Source organism: Phacochoerus africanus, chromosome 12 (genome assembly GCF_016906955.1).
Source record: "Phacochoerus africanus isolate WHEZ1 chromosome 12, ROS_Pafr_v1, whole genome shotgun sequence".
Taxonomy (NCBI): domain Eukaryota; kingdom Metazoa; phylum Chordata; class Mammalia; order Artiodactyla; family Suidae; genus Phacochoerus; species Phacochoerus africanus.
In genome coordinates, this window is record NC_062555.1 from 15,239,313 (window position 1) to 15,265,937 (window position 26,625).

Below are 26,625 nucleotides of genomic sequence, written 5' to 3' on the forward strand. Positions count from 1 at the left end.
TGCATGAAAGGCTGACTTTTTGGTCTCTTCCTTAATCAAATGAGAATCAAGTGACCATGATTTTTTTCTTGTCCTCCTTGGATCTTGGTAGTGAGCTGGTCTCCGTCAAAGGTAACAGCATCTCCACTGGAAATTGGGGCACAGTCCACATGGAGTCGCTGTTACAGCTGATGGTGCCATTAAGCCCATCAGAGGGCTCCTTCCGCTCGTCTTGATGAAAGCCTATAGATTAACTCTTAAGTGTACCAGTTTTACAGAAGAAACTCTTGGTTTATTCATGTTCTAAGTAAGTTTAGAGCCTGATAGATCTGAAACTCTGATGTTTAATTTTGATTTGAAATAATGTTCTCCAGACTTACGGTTGCCAAGGGGGAGGGAGAGGAAGGGGGATGGACTGGGAATCTGGGGTTAATAGATGCAAACTATAGCCTTTGGAATGGATAAGCAATGGGATCCTGCTATATAGCACTGGGAACTGTCTGGTAACTTGTGATGGAGCATGATAATGGGAGAAAAAAGAATGTGTATATGTATGTGTAACTGGGTCACCATGCTGTACAGTAGAAAATTGACAGAACACTGTAAATTAGCTAAAATGGAAAGAATTAAAATCATTATAAAAAAATAGAATAAAAAAAAGAAATAATCTCATTCTTACTTTTTTTTTTTTTGTCTTTTTGGGGCCGCACCTGCAGCATATGGATGTTCCCAGGCTAGGGGTCTCATCGGAGCTACAGCTGCCAGCCTACACCACAGCCACAGCAACGCAGGACCCAAGCCACGTCTGCAAACTACTCCATAGCTCACGGCTACACCTGATCCTTAACCCACAGAGCAAAGCCAGGGATCAAACCTGTGTCCTCATGGTTGCTAGTTAGATTTGTTTCTGCTGAGCCATGGTGGGAACTCCAGTACTTTTTATTCATGCTTATATTTTCTCAAGAAATAACTCCACTTTTGACTTTAACACCATTGATCATTTTTCTGAATCTGTAATATAATGCTATTATTATTTGGGGGGATATCTATTCCTAATTAATAAAGACAAGTATTTTTTAGCGTAAAAAGATACAATTTAGAAACACTTGCCTCCTAAGAAGGAAAAGAAGTTGTTAAATTCTTTCTTTTCAGATGATTAATCAAGTTAACAGTATTAATGCAGTAGTTAACATGCATTTTGGAAACCTAGCCCCTGAGTTCTGGAAACTATGAGAAATTGACTAGAAACAGGCAATGAATTTTAAGTTTGTTAGCTTTAGCTACATCAAACTTTTGCTCATGTTAATAATAATGGTTTTTGGTAAATAAAAATCATTAATGTTAATTGAATAAAAATTTCTGCAAGGAGTTCCCATCGTGGCGCAGTGGTTAATGAATCCGACTAGGAACCATGAGGTTGTGGGTTCGGTCCCTGCCCTTGCTCAGTGGGTTAACAATCCGGCGTTGCCGTGAGCTGTGGTGTAGGTTGCAGACGCAGTTCGGATCCCGCTTTGCTGTGGCTCTGGCATAGGCTGGTGGCTACAGCTCCGATTCGACCCCTAGCCTGGGAACTTCCATATGCCGCGGGAGCGGCCCAAAGAAACAGCAAAAAGACAAAAAAAAAATTCTGCAAAACTTTTCCCTGTCATCTTTGAAACGTAAGTATAGGATTAAATTAAAAATAGATCCCCCCTCAAATTTTATTGTATTCTAGAATTAAACGTAGTGAATAAATATGAAACATTTAGCCTCTTACCTCATTTCAGTGTCTCCCAGAAGAAACGTACTGTAGTCCTTAATATTTTTGCTCTTACAAGGCAAAGTGCAGGAAACTGAAATGACAGCAGCAGTTTCTCCATTACTTCGGAATCTTAATGCTGCTTAATTTCCAGCAACATCTAAATAAGCTTAGCACGGTTGATATAGAAGTTCGGAATGATTGGTTGGTGTTATAGTGGCTCCGTCTACCTAGTGGGTTTTCATGGATTGAAATCTACGAAAGGGAATATAACGCGTGTGTTTAGATAAGGGTGTTGCGTAAAGTGCAAAGTTTTATGAGGGCCTTATTGCTTTGTGAACTGCAGCATTGGGATGGGAGCATAGAGGTTATGCAGAGATAATGGTTTCACCCACTTTTATCAACAGTAATTCATACTGATCTTTAGGTTATAAGTTAACCTTATTTTTGTGTTAAGTATAGAGTATTACTAACAAAGGGGAGAATTCTTAATTTCAAAAGACACATTTTGCATACTTTTGTTTTTTTCAAATATTTAGTATCAGTAAGAAATGCCTGTAGATTGTTTTAAAACTTTTTAAAACAATCTCAGGTTTTTGGGTTTTTTTGTTTTTTGGCCTTTTTGTCTTTTAGGGCTACAACCCTGGCATATGGAGGTTCCCAGCAGCTAATATTTCTCATTTCATGATAAAAAGTAAGGAGGCAAGTCTTGCTCTAAGCCTTACTGGGACTTGTTCTGTTAAGGAAGTAGAGCTTTTTCTCCCCTCTTCAACATTTTCACATTTCTTTTGGATACACTGGGAAAAACATGTTTTTTGGTCCAGATTCATCTGCATATGTTTGGATGGATCACAAATAAATGAGTCATTGTCTTAGTTGTGTGTAGTTTTATTTATGACAGCTTTTTGAAATTAGGCTTTTAAGAACTGCAGGTTTATTTTCGTTGATGTGGATAACCTAGTGCGGTTATGTCTTTTTTAGTAAGTATTATTAGGTGAACTAAAAGAAAAAGCCAAACTTTTCTCCTCACTGAAGTAAGAGATTTTTATGAGTTAAAAGACTATATTTGCAAATAAGGTTAATGTAATATAAGATTAAATTTCTTCTTATACTGAAACATTACAGGTATATCTACGTGAATTACCAATCTTTTTATAAGAAAATGCAGCAATTAAAACTTCAGTTTTAGTTAGACTAGAGGGGTTGACTAAACATGGTAGAATCTTACAGTTGCCTTAATAACGTGCCGCCTGCAAACTTGGAATCATTGCCGTTTGGTCTTTTTAGTTACAGATTCGGAGATACTTGGGTATGTAAAGTAATACTTAAACTGTAGCTCTGAAACGTCATGGAATTTATCTGCTCTTCAAGGATATGAAAACTCAGTTTATTCCGCGTTCAGTTAGACGCTCTGAAATGGATGTGTAGAGGGTCTCTGCAGTGGTGAGGTTTCTGAAAGGATAAAACTTGTCGCATAGCCTTCCTTGTCCCAGCTTTCCTCCAGGTCCGTGGAACTGAAGCCAGGAACCACAGTGCGATCGATGTATTGCTGTCTGCGTCTGATAAGTCGCAGGTGGACTCTGCTCTTTGCGCCTGGTGCTAGCTCTGACTGCGCCCGCTCCTCCTGAGACTGCGTCTCTGGTTCTCACTTTCCTTTGCAAACCCAGAGAGGAGTGTGAGCTCCCAGATACCGTGTTCGTAGCGAGAAAGGCTGGATGGAGAAGTAAAAACACAACTGAGCCATTATTAGGAGAGACAATTCCAAGGCCTGGCTTTTAATTGTGATACTCTGTGAGGCTCAAGATAACAGAGCAGTTTATCTTGTCAGTTTAGCTGTTAAATGTGTTTTTCTGTGAATCCAGTTAGAGAGTGCTTTTAAAAGTATACAGATGGGGAGTTCCCGTCGTGGTGCAGTGGAACCGAATCCGACTAGGAACCATGAGGTTGCAGGTTCAATCCCTGGCCTCGCTCAGTGGGTTAAGGATTTGACGTTGCTGTAAGCTGTGGTTTAGGTCAAAGACTCAGCTCGGATCTGGTGTTGCTGTGGCTCTGGCGTCGGCCGGCCAGCTAGCCTGGGAACCTCCATATGCTTCGGGTGCAGCCCTAAAAGGACAAAAGACAAAAAAAAAGTATACCTATAGGAGTTCCCATTGTAGCTCAGCAGTAATGAACTTGACTAATATCCATGAGGATGTGGGTTCGATCCCTGGCCTTGCTCATCAGGTTAAGGATCTGGTGTTGCTGTGGCTGTGGTGTAGGCCAGAGGTTGTGGCTCCAGTTTGACCCCTAGCCTGGGAACCTCCATGTGCCGTGGGTGTGGCCCTAAAAATAACCCCCCCCCCCAAAAAAAGGAGTTCCCGTCGTGGCGCAGTGGTTAACGAATCCGACTAGGAACCATGAGGTTGCGGGTTCGGTCCCTGCCCTTGCTCAGTGGGTTAACGATCCGGCGTTGCCGTGAGCTGTGGTGTAGGTTGCAGACTCGGCTCGGATCCTGCGTTGCTGTGGCTCTGGCGTAGGCCGGTGGCTGCAGCTCCGATTAGACCCCTAGCCTGGGAACCTCCATATGCCGCTGGAGTGGCCCAAGAAATAGCAAAAAGACAATAAATAAATAAAAGCCCAAAAAAAGAAGTGTTCACATAAATGTGTGTATGTGTGTATAGATAATTTGTGGTATATTGATAATGCTTTTATTGTGATTACTAATCATATTAATACTGGCTCTCTACCTTATTTTCTAAATTAATATGAAATTTGAACCATTTTCCTTTATTTTTGTACTGTTTTTTATCTGTTTATCTCCAACACATGTCTAAGGACTTAAGTGTTTTACCATTTACCTAAAATGACCGTCTAATGATAACAGTGTAAAAATAGAAAAGCACAATGACGCTCACATTTAGAATCTCCTTGAAAGAAAGTGGCGTGGTTAGTGCGGAATGTGTCTGTATATGGGCTCTGCGGCTTTCTTTCTCTCCCTCAAGAGGGACAGCATGAGGCCGATTCAGGTTTTCTGCTGTAGTACGTTCGTATTAACTGATAAAGTGTTCTGGGCGAACTGTCTGAAACAGTAATAGGTAACTACACGGCGTTGTCGTAGTATAGCCAGGGACCTAGTGCCCAGATTTTATGGTCCTCCTGTCGCAAAAGTTTATCTTTGCTGTTAAAGTCCATCCGCAGTGTGTGGCTGCTTCAGAAACATGGACTGTGCCCATCAAAACAGTCTTACTCTTGCAATTTCCTCCAAGTAGATTCTGGCAGCCTTGCACCTGGTCAGTCTGTCCTTCATGCGATGACCGGATGAAGGAGGCCCGATTTCAGTTTGTGGAGCACATATTCTCTAGAGCACGCCGTGGCTACCCACTCAGTGTCTCCTAGCACCTCATTCTGTCTGCATTACCGGCCACGGGTTCACCGATGTGCTTTATGTAGTCACGGTTAAGGAGCAGCTGACCCGGTTAAGAACTTAGAGCTTTCCCCGTGCACCCTCTTTCCAGTTCTGTCGCCCTTCTAATGAGTATATGGTGGAAGGAAGGGCGATCCCGCTGTCGTCTTCAGACACGTGTTTTCTTCTCTACACATTAATGTGGGTATGTGTTTTGGTAATGGGTTAACAAAACTACTGTCTGTATTGACCTGATTTCACAGGATAGATTTAAATGATAGCTAACACTTACATAATACCTGCTACTATGTGTTGGACACTGTTGTAAGCCTTTTTTTTTTTTTTTTTGGCTTTTTAGGGCTATACCCTCAGCACATTGGAGGTTCCCAGGCTAGGGGTCGAATGGGAGCTGCAGCTGCCAGCCGGCCTACACCACAGCCACAGCAATGCAGAGTCTGAGCTGTGTCTGCGACCTGTACCACGCCTCACGGCAGTGCCGAATCCTTAACCCACTGAGCAAGGCCAAGGACAGAACCCGCGTCCTCATGGATACTAGTTGGGCTCACTTCTGCTGAGCCACAATGGGAACTCCTTATTCTAGGCACTTATATATACGTTCGGTTAGAGTCTTCTGATCCACAGTCAGATGCATTATCCATTGCGCCCTGGCCCGCTTTATAAACCCTATTAAGTCCATAATAGCTCTCGTAACGATACGGTGGTTTTTTGCATTTTACAAACCAAAGTACAGAAACATTGAGTGCTTTGTTCAGGGTCACAGAGTAGCGATAGAACCAGGAATTAAATGAAAGCTCTCTGGCTCCCGGATCCACATTCCTGACCAGAGTGTTGTGTGAGTGGAAGGCAGCCAGAGGAAGCTGTGATGTCCATACGGCTGTGATGGTGAATTAAAGGTATGTTATTCCTGTGAGAGAGTTTACTAGACACTTTTCCCTGAGTTTACTTGTCACATAATTTATAGCTGGGTTCTTCCCAGAGATAGGATCCATTTCAGTATTCATTTGATCCATGTTTGTTGGCTTTCTGTTGTGTGAGACATGTGCTGAATTTTACTGGACCCTCTCATTTAGGTTGCAGTCATTCTGAGGGAGCATCACGAAAACGTAGGTTTCAGTAGGACGGGAATCTCAGTGCTTCGTTAACCGCTGTCTCTCCAGTGCCTATGACAGGGTCCAGGACGTTGGTGGCATTGAAGCAAGACTTGTTACAAAAATTGCTCTGTTCTCCTTAATAGAAGGGGCCGCCAAGACCTAGAGAAGTTTGAGTACCCGTGTGCGGTCATGAACTCACAGGCGGTAGAGTTAGGATGTAAGCAGGGGTGTCTGTTGCCCAGATCTGTGCCCTGGTACACGGCTCGGCCTCTTCTGCAGTGAAGGGACACAGGAAGTTTTGGGGAGGGGATTGGTGTGATAAAAGCAGTGTTCGGGATGCAGCTACCTGAGAGATGTGTCATCTAAAGTAAATTACGTGAGTCATGCGTCGATCTAGTCTTGAAGCAGTGAGGTTGGACTAATGCAGTATCAGGACCAGAGAACACATTTGAGTCATATTTCAAAGGCAGAACTGACAGAGTGTGTTGGCTTAATTTGAGCAGAAATTGGAGGAGATAGATAAGTAGGTTTTGAATAAAGGTACTCGGATAGAAAATAGATTGATAAAAATAGGGAAATGAGTATCTGAAATAGGGATATAAAGAGTTTTTTTTTTTTTTTCTTTTAAAGGTTACATATGATCCATTTGACTTTATTTATATCGGATTTGAGGACAGCAGGCGCTAAGTAAGCAAGTAACTGAAGATAATATCACTAAAATTTGGCTGAAAAGATAAGAAAAAAGTATATTTATATATATAGGGAAAAATATGCTGCAGATAGGAAAAAAAATCAGTATTTCTTAGTTTTTTTGTTGTTGTTTTTGCTTTTGCTTTTTTGTCTTTTCTAGGGCTACACCTGCAGCATATGGAGGTTCCCAGGCCAGGGGTCTAATCAGAGCTATAGCCGCTGGCCTACACTGCAGCCACAGCAACGCAGGATCCAAGCCACGTCTGCGACCTACACTACACCTCAGGGCAACACCAGATCCTTAACCCACTGAGCGAGGCCAGGGATCGAACCTGCAACCTCATGGTTCCTAGTCCACTGAGCCACGACGGGAACTCCTAAAATGGAGTTTGATATTAATCCTAATAATAAACTGAGCAGTTTTGCCTTCTTCCCCTAAAATAGCCAGACTGTGGAGCATATCGCGAAACTCGTGGAAGAACATGGCAGTGATATCTGGTGGACTCTTCCCTCTGAGCAGCTTCTCCCCAAAGAAGTCCTGTCGCAGGTACATTTCTTTTCTTTTTTTGCTTTTTAGGGCCGCCCCTGTAGCATATGGAGGTTCCCAGGCCAGGGGTTGAATCAGAGCTGCAGCTGCCGACCTACACCACAGCCACACCAGATCCGAGTCTCATCTGCGACCCACACCACAGCTCACGGGAATGCCGGAGCTTTAACCCACTGAGTGAGGTCAGGGATCGAACCCGCGTTCTCATGGATACTGGTCAGGTTTGTAATTGCTGAGCCACTATGGGGATACCTCAGGTAAGTATCTGTCCGTATTTAACAGTCTCTGTGTGTATTGCATAATTTAATGACAACACACGACTCCCGGGAGTTAAAAAGTAGTTACACTGTCATGTGTGTTTTTGTTTAGCGAGGAAAGCTTGGTTTTTAGTGTAGCAGTAGAGCATGAGGGGTTCCCGTAGCATGTTGAGAGCCAGCATTGATTCTGACTTGCTTAGCTGAGCAGATGTCCCTGTGACTGTGAGGGAGCACTGCCAACATTGGTCCATCTGGACTTGGGGACATGAGGTTGAGGTAGCTGATGGCATCAGACTTCGAAAAATCCCAACTGGAAGACAGTTTCAAGGAGATACAGTTTGTATTTACATTCGTAAATGTGTAATTAAGTGGCCACAGTCACTCTTATGTACAAATGAAGCAGTTGTTCTTAATACTTAAAAATGTCTTAAATTTCATGTAAAATTTTGAACTTAGGAGTTCCCATCATGGCTCAACAGGTTAACCCAACAATCTCTGTGAGGATGCAGGTTTGATCCCTGGCCTTGCTCTGTGGGTTAAGGAGCCAGCGTTGCCACAAGCTGCAGTGTAGGTCACAGATGTGGCTCAGATCCAGTGTTGCTATGGCATAGGCCGGCAGCTGCAGCTCTGATTCGATCCCTGGCCTGGGAAATTCCAAAAGCTTCAGGTGTAGCCCTAAAAAGAAAATAAGTAAATAAATGAAATGTGAATTTAATGGTTGTAAGAATTTCATTTTCTTAAGCTTTGATTATTAATTGTAAATATTGTCATTTTTGCGGAATTAAAATGTTTTTATATGATCTCATTAGGTTGGTGGTCCTGATGCTTTGGAATACGTGCCAGGTCGGGATATTTTGGACATCTGGTTTGATAGTGGAACTTCATGGTCTTATGTTCTTCCAGGTAATTTAAAGTAATGTACTAAATACCAACCAAACAATTTGGGCAATATATAAATGCTGTCAGTAGAAATTCATAAGCAAGAACTTTGTGTGTGTTATCTGGAAGTATATCTCCTGCTATAACATAATTTTACATCTGGAAGAGTCCTTGGAAATCATTTACTCCAGTGATTTTTAAACTTTAAAAAATTTTTTCCAAATGAAATTTTATGTGGAACCGTAATACATAAGGTAAATAAAAAAGGCAATTTTCTTCATCCTCTCAGCTTCTTCTCCTTGACTCACCTGGCAGCCAACCCCCAGGGACTCAGTTCTGTAAGGCAGAGTTTGGAAAGCTCTGAAATCGCGTGACCCCATAATTACTCAGAAGAAGCAATGGGGTTGAATTAGAGTCAGATTAGGTGCTGGTCGTCTCACAGCCTAGTGTCAGACGGGACTCAGGTACCTGCTCTTCCTTTCTCCTTCTCCTGTTCGCATCACAGCTCCCCTGCCTCCGCAGACAGCCAACTAGTTTATACTTGCTCTTTTTAGTGGCTGAGAGGAAGGAGAGACTGGGCAGGAGTCAGGAGGGAGCAGCTGTGGGCACACGTGAGAGGATGTGTTCGGGTGTGAGACGGTTTCATCAAGGATGCTAAGTGAGAGGTTGGAATAAAATGAACCACCGCTTCTCTGCACCGTGACGTTAAAGACAGGTGGCAGCGAAGCACCCGTGCATCAGGTGGTTCCTCCCATTGCTACCAAGTGCTGGCTTTTGCCCAACAGATCCTGCTTGCTTTCTGGAGCAAAGGAGTGTGGGCAAATAGCTTCCCTGCTGGGCTGGCCATTGCTAAAGGGATACTTCCGATACGAGGCCTCGTTATTGGGGTGGTCGTGATTCCTGCAATGTGATGGCTTAGCAGGTGCCTGTTTTCCTCCACTGGGGTCTGCCTTTCAGCTTAGGAAATTTGAAAAGCAAAATACATATAATTTATGTTTTAGCTGTATTACAGCTTAAATATATGTCATGATTCGTAATGATCAAATGTAAGTTAACATTTTAATGCAATTTTTATGTAGTAATTTTCAGAATTATGATTTCATAAGCTTCTCCCACTGTTCTGAAGAGAAAATACTGCTAGTTTAGGTACTTCGTCACCCTAAATTATATTGAAAACGTAGGCACATAACACTACATAAGGTAGGTATTAGGGTAGGTAGTGTCATAAACAGAAAGCAGGGTTACCTCTTCCTGCATTTGGGGCAGCAGGCTGAATTTCAAAAAAGAGGATGCTGTGTGTTGAAATCGTGCTCGTATAGTATATTTGAAAGTTCAGGAGCTGCCTCAGCCCTGGTGAGAATTGGTGCTCCTGGCACTGTTGCTTTTTAATGTCTGCAGTGCAGTCACGTTACTGAGTCCCTCAACTGTAGGTTATACTTGGAGCCACTGATTGTATTAAACTGCATGAAGGTTGTCATTAGAACCTGTCTGTGCTACTGTCAGGGGTACTGACAGAGTTCAGTGCTACCACTTCTAGTTTGTGATGTTCTTAAGTATTTGACGGTGACGGAAACACTTGAGTAAACAAATGATGAAAATGCACCCGGTGAAAAAATAATTTTTCCTTCCATGTCATATTTAGGTAATTCAAAGAAAGAAAATTATTTGTCACCCAAATATGCACATGCATAGGAGGCTCCTGGAACATAAACTGTATGTTCACAGATGATGCACAACCCAAACTTAGACTGTAGTTCCTCCTTTGTCTCTCAGATCTTATATTCCTCTTCCTCAAAAAAAGTAAAGAAATAACAAAAATCTTAGGAAATTGATCAGCGAGAGTTAGGTTAATTATATTGCATCCTATCTTCCTCTCATTTATTCTTTCATGATGAAATATTTCAAAAGATAAGTAGGCAGAAAGAATGAGCTGGAAAGGTGTCAAGTTAGCAGACGGATTCATGGTTCAAAAAACCATGAAACAAGGTGATTTTCCTTTAAAAATTAAAAAAAGAGCAGTTGCCTACATTCCTGGGAGGCTTATTGTGCTTTGCACTCTCAGACGGCTTGTACTAAGTCTGCTAGGAAGTGATGCAGTGTCTGCATAGAGTAGATTATTGCAGCGGAAAATCAGCCTGATTCTGAGCTTGATTTTAATTACCCGTCTTCACCAATATCCACTGATGTTCGACGAGGTGAACTGGATGATTGTATAGGATACATAGCTAGTTTTACGTTTTGCTGGCAGATTTTGTGGCCATGAAAGAGATTTGGCTTCTGAATTTTGACACCAGGTCAAGTACCTGGTGCATTTCATTGCGAGTGAGTTTAAAGTCTGTGGAAGTTAAGGAATTGAAACTTGAACTCTTTCTGAAAGGGAATGGCATTTTCAAGGGAATTATGTATAGGTGATAAGTCATATCTCTATTTCTAAAACAAAACATTTACTGAAGACATGAATTATTGTAGTGATTTAAAGATAATTAATGCTCGGGTTTTTAAAAAGATAGCTCTGCGTCTTGGCTCAGTTTAAGTTCATAGCAAAATTGAAAGTACAGACCCGTCGCCTTCCCCACGGCCGTCCTCACTCTCCGCCTCCTGACGGAGTGGTCTGATTCGAGGACCCTCTGTTGGTACGTAGTTGACATTAGCGTTCACTCGCGATGGGGTATGTTCTGTGGGTTTTGACAAAACTATAATGGGCGTGTATCACACGCAGAAGAAGTTTTATTGTCCTAAAACTCTTCTGCTCCACCCATTCCCCTCCTTCCTTGTGACCCAGGGCAACCACTGTTCTTTTCACTGTCTCCCTAGTTTTGCCCTTTCCAGAGTGTCACGGAGTTGGGGCCACTGTGTAGCTTTTTCTGGTTGGCTTCTTCTACTTAATAACACGCACTCAAGTTTCCTCTGTGTCTTTTCAGGCCTTGATAGCTCACATCTTTTTAGTGCTGAACAATATGTCGTGGTCTGGATGTACCGCAGTTTATCCACTCACCTGCTGAAGCAGTCAGTGTTCTAAATACTTACTCTACATCATTTCTGATTTTTTTTTTTTAACAGAGAAACAACTTGAATAGAGAAAAGAGATCATTTTTGGAAATAGAAACATAGGTTCACAAATAGCTTTTTTCCATTTTTTATTACTCAATTACATTTATAGTTGTGCAATGTCATCACAACCCAGTTTTATAGCATTTCCATCCCACAACCCCAGCGCATCCCCCCACCCCCCAAACTGTCTCCTTTGGAAACCATAAGTTTTTCAAAGTCTGTGAGTCAGTATCTGTTCTCCAAAGAAGTTCATTTTGTCCTTTTTTTAGATTCCACATGTAAGTGACAGCATTTGTCTGGCTGACTTTACTTAGCATGATCATTTCTAGGTCCATCCATGTTGCTAAAAATGCCGGTGTTCATTCCTTTCAGTGGCTGAGTGATATTCCATTGTGTATATGTACCACATCTTCTTGATCCACTCCTCTGTTGATGGACATTTAGGTTGTTTCCATGTTTTGGCTATTGTAAATAGTGCTGCAATGAACATTGGAGTACATGTGTCTTTGCGAGTCATGGTTTTCTCTGGGTAGATACCCAGGAGTGGGATTGCTGGATCAAATAGTAGTTCTATTTTGAGTTTTCTGAGGAATCTCCATACTGTTTTCCACAGTGGTTGCACCAACTTACAATCCCACCAACAGTGTACTAGTGTTCCTTTTTCTCCACACCCTCTCCAGCATTTATTGTTTGTAGACCCTTTGATGATGGCCATTCTGGCCAGTGGTAAGGTGGTACCTCAGAGTGGTTTTGATTTGCATTTCTCTAATAATGAGTGATGTTGAACATCTTTTCATGTGTTTTTTGGCCATTCGTATGTCTTCTTTGGAGAATTGTCTGTTTAGATCTTCTGCCCATTTTTGGATGGGGTTGTTTGTTTGGTATTGAGCAGTAGGAGGTGTTTATAAATTTTGGAGATTAATCCCTTGTCGGTCGATTCATTTGCAAATATTTTCTCCCATTCTGTAGGTTGTCTTTTTGTTTTGTTTAGGGTTTCCTTTGCTGTGCAGAAAATTTTAAGTTTAATCAAGTCCCACTTGTTTATTTTTGTTTTTACTGTCATGACTCTAAGAGGTGGACTGGAGAAAATGTTGTTGTCGTTTATGTCAGAGAGTGTTTGGCCTATGTTTTCCTCTAAGAGTTTTATAGTGTCTGGTCTTATACCTAGGTCTTTAATCCATTTGGAGTTTATTTTTGTGTATGGTGTTAGGGAGTGTTCTCATTTCATTCTTTTCCATGTGGCTGTCCAGTTTTCCCAGCACCACTTATTGAACAGGCTGTCTTTTCTCCATTGTATATTCTTGCCTCCTTTGTCATAGATTAGTTGGCTGTAGGTGCGTGGGTTTAATTCTGGGCTTTCTGTCCTGTTCCACTGATCTATATTTCTGTCTTTGTGCAAGTACCATAGGGTTTTGATGACTGTAGCTTTATAGTATAGCCTGAAGTCAGGGTGCCTGATTGTTCCAGCTCCATTTTTCTTTTTCAGGATGTCTTTGGCTATTATGGGTCTTTTGTGCTTCCAAACAGACTTTAAAATATTTTGTTCGAGTTCTGTGAAAAATGCCCTTGGTAATTTGATAGGGACTGCATTGAATCTGTAGATTGCCTTGAGTAGTATAGACATTTGATGATATTGATTCTTCCAATCCAAGAGCATAGTATGTCTTCCCATCTGTTTGTGTCATCTTTGATTTCTTTCATCAGTGTCTTATAGTTTTCAGAGTACAGATCTTTTGTCTCTTTAGGTAGGTTTATTCCTAAGTATTTTATTTTTTTGGATATGATGGTAAATGGGATCTTTTCCCTAATTTCTCTTTCTGATCTTTCATTGTTAGAATATAGGAGTGCAGTCAATTTGTGCATATTAATTTTGTATCCTGTGACTTTGCCAAATTCATTGATGATCTCTAACAGTTTTCTGGTAGAGTCTTTAGGATTTTCTAGGTATAATAGCATGTCGTCTGTAAATAGTGATAGTTTTACTTCTTCCTTTCCAATTTGGATTCCTTTTATTTCTTTTTCTTCTCTGATTGCTGTGGCTAGGACTTCCAAAACACTATGTTGAATAGTAGTGGTGGGAGTGGGAATTCTTTCAGCTTTTCACCGTTGAGAATGATGTTAGCTCTGGGATGCCATATAGGGCCTTTATTGTGTTGAGGTAGATTCCTTCTATGCCCTCTTTCTGAAGGGTTTTTATCAGAAATGGGTGTTGGATTTTGTCAAAGGCTTTTTCTGCATACAAATAATTTTTTAAACATTTTACCCTTTTAAGGAAATATACAATACTATTTTAAAAAGAGCTTAATTTCCAAACTTAGTTATTTTTTTAGCATATTTTTAGTAATTATTTTTGGTTTAAATTTTATTATTTTTTTTTAGGGCCACCCTTGCAACATATGGAAGTTCCCAGACTAGGGATCAAATCAGAGCTGTAATTGCCGGCCTAGGCCACAGCCACAGCAGTGCAAGATCCGAGCCGCATCTACACCCTACACCACAGCTCAGGGCAACGCTGAATCCTTAACCCACTGAGCGAGGCCAGGGATGGAACCTGCGTCCTCATGGATGCTAGTTGAATTCATTTCTGCTGCGCCACAGTGGGAACTCAAGTTACCATCTTTTTAGTCTCCTCCCTTTTTTTTTTTTTTTTGTCTTCTTAGGGCCACACCCGAGGCATATGGCGATTCCCAGGCTAGGGATCTAATTGGAGCTGTTGCTGCTGGCATACACCAAAGTCACAGCAATTCAGGATCCCAGCTTCGTCTGCGACCTACACCACAGCTCACAGCAATGCTGGATCCTTAACCCACTGAACGAGGCCAGGGATTGAACCTGCAATCCTAGTCGGATTTGTTTCTGCTGAGCCACAACGGGAACTCCAATTATCATCTTTTTAGTCTCCTCCTTTTGTCCTTGTCTTTTGTGACCTTATGTTCATGGTTTATTTTGTGGAAGATAGTACCTCAGCTTGGGTTTGTGTGATGTGTTCTCGTGACTGTGTTTAGACTGTGCATTTTTGGCAGGACTATTCGAAAAGTGATATTGTGTCCTTTTCAGTGCATCATGTCAGAAGTCACGTGTCTTACTGGTGCTGTTTACCTTTGATCACTGGGTTGAGGTGCAGCTGGCCCATTTTCTCCATGGCAGTTACTCCTCCCGCTCCCCCGTAGTAACTGCTATGACAAGTACAGCGGACCCGTGAACAGCTTCGGGGCGGGCACTGACCCTCCGTGCTGTCACAGTTGGCCCTCCACTTCCCTGGTTCTGCATCTGTGGATTCAAACAACTGAAGATCACATGGTGCCCTGTGTGGTAGTGAAAAAATCTTTGTATAACTGGACCTGTGCAGTTCAAACCTGTGTCGTTCAAGGGCCAACCATATCTTGTAGGGAGATGCTTCAAGACCCGAAGTATCCTGTTTTCTCACCAGATGTTCACCTAGTGTTTAAGTGTTTGATGATTCCTTTTTTTTTTTTTTTTGTCTTTTGTCTTTTGTTGTTGTTGTTGTTGTTGTTGTTGTTGTTGTTGCTATTTCTTGGGCCGCTCCCGCGGCATATGGAGGTTCCCAGGCTAGGGGTCGAATCAGAGCTGTAGCCACCGGCCTACGCCAGAGCCACAGCAACGCGGGATCTGAGCCACGTCTGCAACCTACACCACAGCTCACGGCAACGCCGGATCGTTAACCCACTGAGCAAGGACAGGGACTGAACCCGCAACCTCATGGTTCCTAGTCGGATTCGTTAACCACAGCGCCACGACGGGAACTCCTCCTTTTTTTTTAATGATTTTTTTCTTTCTTTCTTTCTTTTTTTTTTTTTTGGTCTTTTTGTCTTTTCTAGGGCCGCATGCGTGGTGTATGGATGTTCCCAGGCTAGGGGTCTAATCGGAGCTGTAGCCACCAGCCGATGCCACAACCACAGCAATGTGGGATCTGAGCCACATCTGCAACCTACACCACAGCTCACAACAACACCGGATCCTTAACCCACTGAGCGAGGCCAGGGATCGAACCTGCAACCTCATGGTTCCCAGTCGGATTCGTTAACCACTGAGCCACGACAGGAACTCCCTTCTTTTTCCATTATAGCTAGTTTACAGTGTTCTGTCAATCTTCTGCTGTATAGCAAGGTGACCCAGTCACAAATTTATATGTGTTCTTTTTCTCATATCCTCCATCGTAAGTGACTAGATACAGTTCCCAGTGCTACATATTTGATGATTCTTTTTTTTTTTTTTCTTTGTCTTTTTGCCATTTTTTGGGCCACTCCCGCGGCATATGGAGGTTCCCAGGCTAGGGGTCGAATCGGAGCTGTAGCCACCGGCCTACACCAGAGCCACAGCAACGCGGGATCTGAGTGGCATCTGCATCCTACACCACAGCTCACAGCAACACCGAATCCTTAACCCACTGAGCAAGGGCAGGGATCGAACCTGCAACCTCATGGTTCCTAGTTGGATTCGTCAACCACTGCGCCACAACGGGAACTCCCATATTTGATGATTCTTAACTGAAATGATTATTACTTATGATGTTTAGCAAGTGGTCCCTTATTTCAGATTTTTAAACTCTTGAATTAACTGTTGTTACTTGTTAAATGCTAAAGGGGCTCTCAAGCTTGTGTACATATGTGTCCCCCAAACTTGAGAATAAATTATTTGTAGAGCAAATGATTTTCTTTTGCCATATTTTTTTGGAAAGGCTCGACTTTTATTTCTATTTATTGAAAAAAAAAAATTGAGGGTGGGGCATGCTTGCGGCATGGGGAAGTTCCCGGGCCAGGGATTGAGCCACAGCAGTGACAACACTGAGTCCATAACTACTGGGCCACCAGGGAACTCCAGAGACTTAATTTTTGAAGAGTATTTTTAGATTCTTTAAAATTAAGAGGCAGGTCCAGAGATTTATCATAAACCCCTGCCCCCACCCATGCGTAGTCTCTCCTGGTTCGCAAGATCTCCCACCAGGGTGTGTATGTGACAGGTGTTCAGCCTACACTGACACATCATAGTTTACAAGGGTTCACACTTGGTGTCGCGTCTTCTACGGGTGTGGACAAATGTATGATGATGTGTATCCATCATTATAGCATCACCCAGGGTACTCACGGCCTGAAAAACCACCTGTGCTGCTTCTTCATTCCTCCCCCGTCCACCAGTCTCACGTCTCAGACTCTGGCTCGTAGGGCTCTTGTATGGTTTGCTCATCTTTTGACTGGGTTGTTGTCAAATTAGAAGTTGTTAATTTGCTCTTTATAGGACATTTTTTCCTAACTTGTTTAATACCTTCGTTACGTGCATTCAACCCCTGGTCAGAATGTCTAGGTTTATTATTTATTTATTTATATTCCTTCTTTCTTGTTGTCGTTGTTTTCCTTATTTTGTTTTTGTTTTTTAGGGCCATCCCTGTGGCATATAGAGGTTCCCAGGCTAGGGGTCGAATCAAAGCTGCAGCTGCTGGCCCACACCCCAGTCACAGCAACGCAGGATCCGAGCCTCATCTGCAACCTATACCACAGCTCGTGGCAATGCCAGATCTTTAACCCACCTGTGTCCTCATGGATCCTAGTTGGGTTCCTTACCGTGGAGCCACGACAGGAACTTCCAGACTGTCCAGATGTAGGCTCCGTGCCTACTGCTTACTGTCTGCATAACCTTGGGCAGTTATAAGACCTCTCAGAGTCTCACTTTCCTCATCTGTAAAGTGGGGTCATAATAAGACCTGCCTTGTAGAGTTGCTGTGAGACTCAAGTGAATTAACACGTAAAGTTAGGAGATGCTCAGCGAATCATTGTTGAATTAATAAAAACAGTAGTTTATTTTCATAAAAGGTTTAACTGGAAACATTGATACTGATAATTATTATGAGTCAGCCCCGTAATTTAGATAATATTGTAGTTATCTGCGCTTTGGGAGATCATACTCCAAGGTTTATTTTCTTGATCTTGATTAATAAATTGGCAATGAGGATTACAGCCCAAGGGAACGCAGGCCAGCCCTTGGGGAGAACATGACACAAGAAATAAGTCACACGGTTACTTTGAATGTTTTAACGCTGATAAATTTCATTTCCACTTTGCTGTTTTAATTAAGTTTCTCTTTTTTCGTATTTATTTTTGAGGTACTGACCAAAGAGCAGATTTGTACTTGGAAGGAAAAGACCAGCTTGGGGGTTGGTTTCAGTCCTCCTTGTTAACAAGCGTGGCAGCAAGGAGGAAATCTCCTTTTAAGTAAGTATCCACCTGAGCTGAACAGGTCAGCACACTTCGAGGGTTTCTGCTGAGTCCTTGCCGGTGTGTGAAGCATTGTGCTGAGTGCAGAGAGAGAGCGAGTGTGTGTGTGTGTGAGAGAGAGAGAAAGTGATGAAACAGTGCCCTCGATTAGCGTGCGATCGTCAGTCTCATCATGAGAGACCTAAGTTTGAAGTTAAAAAACAGAGACAAAAGGGAGTTCCCATCATGGCTCAGTGGTGATGAGCCCACCTACGTGAGGACATGGGTTCGATCCCTAGCTTCACTCAGTGGGTTAAGGGATCTGGCGTTGCTGTGGCTGTGGTGAAGGCTGGCAACTACAACTCGGATTCAACCTCTAGCCCGGGAACCTCCATGTGCTGCGGGTTCGGCCCTAAAAAGCAGAAACAAACAAACCAATGGAACAGCAGGTATATTTCTCAGATTATGTTTTTGAAGATAATTTTGTGGTAGTAATTATTTTTATTTTTGGCCATGCCCAGGATGTAGAAGTTCCTGGGCCAGGGATTGAATCTGAGCCACAGCAGTGACAATGCCAGATCCTTAACTGCTAGGCCACCAGGGACTCCATAATATTTACCCTTTTTTTTTTTTGGCTTACCAGTAGCACATGGACTTCCCAGGCCAGGGATTGGATCGGAGCCACAGGCCACAGTTGTGACCTACACAGCAGCTGTGGCAACACCCGGTCCTTTTTTTTTTTGGTCCTTTTCGGGCTGCACCCGAGGCATATGGATGTTCCCAGGCAAGGGGTCAAATTGGAGCTGCAGCCGCTGGCACACACCACAGCCACAGCAATGCCAGATCCGAGCCAGGTCTGTGACCTACACCACAGCTCAAGGCAGCGCCGGATCCTTAACCCACTGAGCGAGGCCAGGGATCGAACCCACAACCTCATGGTTCCTAGTAGGATTCGTTTCCACTGTGCCACGACAGGAACTCCAGCACCAGGTCCTTTAATGCACTGTGCCAGGCCAGGGATCGAACCTGCATCCTGGCTCTGCAGGGACACCACCAGTTCTGTTGCACCATAGTGGGAACTCCAAAATTTTTTGACATACTTTTTCCTGCTTAGTTGTTTTTTTTTCCCCTCTCTCTACCACCTCAACTGTGTCATGTGTAAGTGAAGTAGCAGCCAGGCTAGAGGTTGGATCGCAGCTGCAGCTGGGGCCTATGCCACAGCCACAGCAACATGGGATCCCAGCTGCATCTGTGACCTGTGCTGCAGCTTGTGGCAATGCTGGATCCTTAACCTATGGAGTGAGGCCAGAGGTAGAACCTGTATCCTCATAGAGACAGTGTTGGGTCCTTAACCCACTGAGCTACAAGAGGAACTTCCTGGATAGTTTTAATGATCAACATCAGTATATGATAGATGCTCAGGTAGTAATTGTTTAGTGAATATAAACATAAAAATTTTTCTTGGAGTTCCTGTCGTGGCTCAGCGGAAACAATCTGACTAGCATCCATGAGGACACAGGTTTGATCCCTGGCCTCGCTCAGTGGGTTAAGGATCTGGCTCTGCCATGAGCTGTGGTGTAGGTCGAAGATGCAGCTCGCATCCCACCTTGCTGTGGCTGTGGCGTTGGCCGGCGGTTACAATTCTGATTCCACCCCTAGGCTAGGAACCTCCATATGCCACGGGTGGGCCCTAAAGGACAAAAAATAAAATAAAAAAAATAAATAAATAAAAATGTTCTTGTATAAGTAGAGAGTTTACTGTTTAACAATCAGGATGAATAGGCAGTTAGGAATTCGAGCTTGGAGCTCCCACTGTGGTGTATCAGGATTGGTGGCATCTTGGGAGCCCTGGGATACAGGTTCAATCCCCAGCCCAGCACAGCGGATTAGGGATCTGGCATTGCTGCAGCTTAGATTGCACCTGCAGCTCAGATCTGATCCCTGGCCCGGGAACTCCACATGCCATGGGGCAGCCAAAAATAAATAAATATATAAAAGAATTAGACTTTGAAGGAAAGTTTTCATACATAAACTTTGATGAAAAAATTGTTTTTGTGTCATACTAAGATAACTCTTTTAAGCTGTAAGTCAGCTTCAAAAAGACCACAATTGTGTTTCTTGGGCCAGTGATTGAACCTGTGCCAGAGCAGTGACCCGAACCACTGAAAGGACAACACTGGGTCCTTACCCTCAGTGCCACAAGGGAACTCCTGTGTTGATAATTAAAATAGCTAGTGTGTGTGTGTGTGTCTTCTTAGGACGGTGGTTGTTCATGGATTTACCCTTGGAGAAAAGGGAGAAAAGATGTCCAAGTCTCTTGGAAATGTCATTGACCCCGATGTTGTCATCAACGGAGGACAGGTAGGTGGCTCCCTGACAGTTCATTTTATTTTTGTTTTAAGGCTCTTTAAGTTGGCAGCCAGAACCCTTAATATAATTTCTTTGGTGTAAAAGAAACCTCAGAAAACTACATTTTATACTAATAACAAATGTCTGACCATGTTTTAAATGCAGACTCTCACGTAATGTGACTTTTGTTTTTTTTTCTTAAATGGAAGGGTTGGGTTGTGGGCCTTCTGACCCATTTCAGGTCTGAGTATCCAGTTAGATCCTCAACCACACTCTGTCTTTTTTCATTGTCTGAACTTTAAAACTTTATACACTTTAGTTTTACAGTTAAACAGGATAGGAGAAAAAAAAATGGGATTGCAGCGTCTAAATGCGTGTTTCGTTATTCTTGGAAATTGTACACTTTCAAACAAGTCATTAATGAACATCAAATCTGGGGTTTCTGATACTTTATTTCAGAGCTGCTTTCATTTTTTATTTCCCTCCTTGGGCTTCTTACTGCCCTCCTGGTGTCCGGTGATCAGTTCCCATTGTCAGAGCTGCTGGGGAGGGTCGAGCAGGCAAAGCAGCCCTCCCCGTGCCCGCACCCGCTGCCCCCTCGCGCCAGCGCCCAGGGCGGGTCGGTGGCTGTTCACAGACACGCCAGCGAAGGCGAGCGTCAGCGCCTGCACACCGAGCAGGACCGCAGCCGTGCTCTGCTTTCCTCCAGTGTTGCTTTGTAGACGCAGCCTGATCGCTGGGGTTGCTCGCCCTCGTTTCATTGCAGTGTGGGTGTGTTTTATGTTTGCCTTGTGCACAGACACTTCTGGACAGGAGTCTTACCTGAAGTATTTTTTGTTCACCACATTGTAATCAAAAACTATTTGTGTGTCTGTGTGGTTTTTCCTCAATAAAAAGGATCAAAGCAAAGAGCCTCCCTTTGGTGCTGACGTCCTTCGCTGGTGGGTCGCCGAGTCCAACGTCTTCACGGAAGTGACCATTAGTCCATCCGTTCTCAGGGCTGCCAGGGACGATATGAGCAAGGTCAGAGTCACTTACTACACCTGAATGAATGTTTACCCAACTGCTGTTAAAAAAGTGAGGGGAGTTGCCATCACAGCACAGTGGAAACAAATCCGACTGGGAACCGTGAGGTTACAGGTTTGATTCCTGGCCTCGCTCAGTGGGTTAAGGATCCGATGTTGCCGTGAGCTGTGGTGTATGTAGGTCACAGTCATGGCTCGGATCTGGCATTGCTGTGGCTGTGGTGTCGGCCGGTGGCTGTAGCTCCAATTAGACTCCTAGCCTGGGAACCTCCATGTGCCGCAGGTGTGGCCCTCAAAAGACAAAAAAGACAGAAAGAAAAAAAAGCGAGGGGAGTTCCCGACGTGACTCAGCAGAAACAAACCCAACTCGTATCCATGAGGACGCAGGTTCGATCCCTGGCCTCACTCAGTGGGATCCTGCATTGCTGTGGCTGTGGTGTAGGCTGGCACCTGCAGCTCGGATTCGACCCCTAGCCTGGGAACCTCCATATGCCACGAGTGCATCCCTAAAAAACAAAAGACAAAAAGGCATATTTTGTTGGCACTGCACAACTGAATGAAAATGAACCCCCTGTGTTGTGAGCTTTTAAAAATAATCCCAGTGCTAATGTATTTGTTTAAAAATATCAATAGTGGAGTTCCCGTCGTGGCGCAGTGGTTAACGAATCCGACTAGGAACCATGAGGTTGCGGGTTCGGTCCCTGCCCTTGCTCAGTGGGTTAACGATCCGGCGTTGCCGTGAGCTGTGTTGTAGGTTGCAGACGCGGCTCGGATCCTGCGTTGCTGTGGCCCTGGCATAGGCCAGGGGCTACAGCTCCAATTCGACCCCTAGCCTGGGAACCTCCATATGCCGTGGGAGCGGCCCAAAGAAATAGCAGAGAGACCAAAAAAAAAAAAAATCAATAGTAATGCTAGTAATTTTATACCCTATCTTTTTATATTTTATCATATGAAATTATGCTAGTGTTGTATACTTTGTATGTGTTTAATAACCATTCACATTTATTCCATTTATTTTTACCTCTACAACATTCTTCCCTACACAACTGAACAAACTGTGCCACTGACAGGGAATCTGACCAAAGGTTATAAAGAAATATCTTGAAAATCAGTTTTTAATGTATAAAGTACAGTGGTTGCTTCTATAACTGAGCTTTTCAAATGAGTTTTTTTTTTTTTGCACTTGTGTAGCCTTATTTAAGAATGATATACAGATTAAGTATCCTATCAAGAATTTAACATGAATTGGATAAAAATTTTTTTCATTGCATTTTTTTCCTCACTATTCGTAGCTTAGGAATACACTCCGCTTTCTTTTGGGGAATGTGGCTGGTTTCAACCCAGAAACAGATTCTGTTCCTGTGAATGATATGTACGTCATAGACCAGTACATGCTGCACTTACTGCAGGATTTAGCAAACAAGGTGAGTCTGCACTTAACCAGCTCTTGGAAACAGCACTGTCGCGCGTGAAATTCGGGTGCCTGCGAGTGGAGCAAACCTCGTTAGAAGCAGGAACTGAAGCGCTGAACTTGTTCGGTTCCGTGCATTCCTGGGTGACCAGGCAGGATGTCTCGTTTTCTTGGCTGGTTTCTCCAGATCCTAGAGGAGTTGCCTGGTGGAAACAGCGGGCCCAGGCTTCCCCTCTAGACCACATTTTTCTCTCAAAATCAGCTCCGTGTATTTCTCTAATAGGAATAAGTGGGAGTTGTACTTTATCTGCAGGTGTATAGACATCCACGTCTCAAAGTACAGAAATAACAAATGCTGATTCCTGTGTATCTTGTAAAACACCTTCTCACGTAGAAACACAAATAATTTGTGTTCTCTCAAAAATTGGAATTTCTTCCACATAGCCTTCCAGTCAGAGTTGTTCATGCAGATGGTTGCCCAGTTTTACTTTTCCGGCGTCCAGGGGGAAACACAGGTCACTCACACGCTTTGTTTTGCTGTTTCAAAGCAGCTCGTAGCGTCATCATTGAACACCTGACCTTGTGTCGTCGTCTCCAGGGTAGAGTATTCAGGGTTTTCTGAGGACGGCAGGCGTTGACATCGGAAGTGCTATTTCTGAGATTCCGCAGAGGCCTCGCATCGTGACTGTGTCGTATCTGTCTGCCTCTGAAACACATTTGGAAAAGGACTAGATTTCGCTCGCGATGACTTGCATTTTGTTTGTTATCCCAGCTTCCAGGTTTACTTTGGCTTTGTTCCCTAGGTCACCGACGCGTACAAGCAGTGTGATTTTGGGAAAGTGGTTCGGCTGTTACGAGCATTTTACACCAGAGAGCTCTCCACCTTTTACTTCAGCGTAATCAAAGACAGGTAGGTCTGAGCTGGTGCTGAAGCACTCGCCGCAGTTCCTGCACGTCTCCTCTGCCTGGCAGACGTCGGGGAGCAGAGGCGAGCCCCGGGGGCTGCCCTGTGTCCACATCGAGGAGTTGGGGTCCTGAGTCAGGGCCGATGAGGAAGGCTCGCCCTGCCTCTCAGGGGCTGTGTGCGTTGGGGCAGCTCATCGTCTAACCTCAGGTTCTCTGTCTGTAAAACGGGGGTGATAACACCTCGCTCTTCATGTGGCTCTAAAGACAGAATGTAAGGAGGCGCTTGATGCCGCCTTTGGTTCCTTGAAGCGCGCGCTGCGGGCATCAGCGCCTCCATGCTTGTTGCAGGAGGGGGCCGCTCCTAGGGGTGGGGACAGACCTGTCCCGTCGTTAATACAGTTCTGTTGCTGGACATGCGTGATGCCCCTTAGGGGGAGGCTTGGTGCAAAGTCCTCATTTCCTGCCTCCGTGTGCAGGTGACACGCGTCTTTACTTAGTGGCTCAGCCAGTGTGAGGTGTCAGCACCTTGGGGACCTCCCACTGACTGCCCTGACAGGACCCTGGGGACGGCGAGTCACATTTTAAGTACCATCACGTCCCTTACCCTTTTTCCTTGAACGCCTCGTCGGGACTCGAGCAGCTGTCTGTGTGCAAAGCAGACGTGGACGTGGCATGGCTGTGTGGGGTGGTGGCGCACCTGGGGGCGTCAGGGGGCATTGAGGATGTTGGCAAAGACGTTGTGTGAGGGAACGTCCTGTCTTTCGATAGAGGCGGTGGAGCCTTCGGATCAGGCCCTAAGGGAGACCTCGGCCTGAGGCCAAGCCCACGTGGGCAGCCGCTCACATGCTGTTCTCTGTTCTGGTCCAGGCTCTATTGTGAAAATGCAAAGGATCCCAAACGCCGCTCTTGTCAGACCGCGTTAGCTGAAATTTTGGATGTACTGGTTCGTTCTTTTGCTCCCATCCTTCCTCACCTGGCCGAAGAGGTGTTCCAGTACGTGCCTTACGCTAAAGGTAAGCAAGATGGGTTTGTTCCCTGAAGGCTGAGGGGGGCAGCTTCTGATTTTACCCACTTCACATGGGAGGCTCTTATTCGGAGTTCCCATCGTGGCTCAGCAGAAACAAATCTGACTAGTGTCCTGGAGGACGCAGGTTCGATCCCTGGCCTCGCTCAGTGGGTTACGGATCCAGCACCACCGTGAGGTCGAAAACTTGGCTCGGACCCAGTGTTGCTGAGGCTCTGGCGTAGGCTGGCAGCTACAGCTCCAATTGGAATCCTGGCCTGGGAACCTCCATATGCCGCAGGTGTGGCCCTAAAAAGACAACAACAACAACAACAACAAAAAGCCACTTTTTCATCTACAGTGAGTGCTTTGAGACAGGATGTGTCTTGATCATTTAGTAGTTCCTGCACCTACTTGTACGGAGAAGCATGCATTTCAGGATGATGGCCTTCCAGCCACATTAAAGTACTTTCTGAAATTATAAACAGCTTGACTATATTGAGAAAACACTTATTCTGAAATACCTTCCTAAATGTCAGGAATATGTTTTAGGTTTGACTAAAAGTATAGTGCCTGTTGGAGAATAGTTTTATAGTAGTTTTTTTTCCAATTGTATTGAGCTTACGGAAACTATAGAATTTTAGAATGAGGATGAAAATTCACTCATGATCCTTAAAACCTGGAGACAACTGCTGTATTGGGATATTGATTTGATATTCTTCTCGGCATCCTCTGAGGTCTTACTCTCTATCTGATCATTTGTTTACCTTTCCAGATGTTGATACAAACTTTGATAAATATTTAGGATGGCTCCATACTAATTACCAAAAATAACCACTCTTATTTCCCATTAATAGTAAATAGTGGTTTGAGTTTTAGATGCAGTTTAGAATATATGTAAATTCATTCATTTTTTTTTTTTAAAGAACCCAAGAGTGTTTTTCGTACTGGCTGGATTAAAACAAGCCCTATCTGGAAGAAGCCTGGGCTGGAAGAAGCAATAGAAGGTGCGTGTGCGATGAGAGATTCCTTTCTCGGGAGCATCCCTGGCAAAAACGCAGCCGAGTACGAGGTTATCCTTGTGATCGAGCCGGGGCTGCTTTTTGAGATCATTGAGGTAAGCAGCAATCTGTACCGTCCAAAATGGCGTTGGCGTCGTACAGCATCATGCGCAATTTGGTTTTTAAAAAAACCTCCATGTATATAACCTATTTTTTAAATGTATAAATTAGGAATCCTGTCTTCTAATATTGATCATTGCTTCTTTGTTTCCTACTGCTCTCTGCTCCCTTTTTCTCCTCTTATAAAACGTGTACTCTGTTGCTGCTTATTACTTTCTTAGAGGTTGAGACAGGACGAGGTAACCAAGTTCTGTTTGAAATGCAAGGGCTGTTTAGACGACAGGTGACATCTGGCGGGAGTGTCAGATGACGTCACAATTCAGAGTTGTGTGTTAAGGGTCTGGTTTGCTGGGAATGTTGTCTATTTGGGTTAGATTCAAACCAAGTCCCAAATAGAGTTCTTTTTTCCTTGGGATCTGAAGAAAACTCATTTGCTGCAGCAAACAATCATGTGACTTCAAAGCATTCACCCTGAACCTTCTGTTTTCTCGTGAGCCTTTTTTTTTTTTTTGTCTTTTTGCTATTTCTTGGGCCGCTCCCGCGGCATATGGAGGTTCCCAGGCTAGGGGTCGAATCAGAGCTGTAGCCACCGGCCTACGCCAGAGCCACAGCAACGCGGGATCCGAGCCGCGTCTGCAGCCTACACCACAGCTCACGGCAACGCCGGATCCTTAACCCACTGAGCAAGGGCAGGGACCGAACCCGCAACCTCATGGTTCCCAGTCGGATTCGTTAAGCACTGCGCCACGACGGGAACTCCTCATGAGCTTTTTTTAAAGGAATTTCACATTCGCTCACACGCTCATTTTGAAGACCAAAATCACAAAGAAAAACGCGGAAGTGCCTATCACCTCGAGTCCGTGTGCCTCCCAAGAGCCGAGCACAGCCTCGGGTATCATCAGGCTACATTGTTCTGTCTCAGCTCCGCTCCCCCTGTAGGAAGCGTGATTCAGGGCAGAGGACAAA

At 44.0% G+C, this 26,625-nt stretch overlaps 1 protein-coding gene across 1 annotated transcript in view; it reads left to right on the top strand.

The window, feature by feature from the left end:
- IARS2 (isoleucyl-tRNA synthetase 2, mitochondrial) overlaps nt 1-26,625 on the top strand; it is a 49,920-nt gene that overhangs the window by 20,166 nt on the left and 3,129 nt on the right. The window contains exons 13-21 of the mRNA XM_047754673.1: nt 7,346-7,448; nt 8,515-8,608; nt 17,754-17,862; nt 20,103-20,205; nt 21,091-21,216; nt 22,511-22,642; nt 23,433-23,539; nt 24,403-24,548; nt 25,465-25,655. Of these exons, the coding sequence (XP_047610629.1) occupies nt 7,346-7,448; nt 8,515-8,608; nt 17,754-17,862; nt 20,103-20,205; nt 21,091-21,216; nt 22,511-22,642; nt 23,433-23,539; nt 24,403-24,548; nt 25,465-25,655 (1,111 nt within the window). The remainder of the gene's footprint in view (nt 1-7,345; nt 7,449-8,514; nt 8,609-17,753; nt 17,863-20,102; nt 20,206-21,090; nt 21,217-22,510; nt 22,643-23,432; nt 23,540-24,402; nt 24,549-25,464; nt 25,656-26,625) is intronic.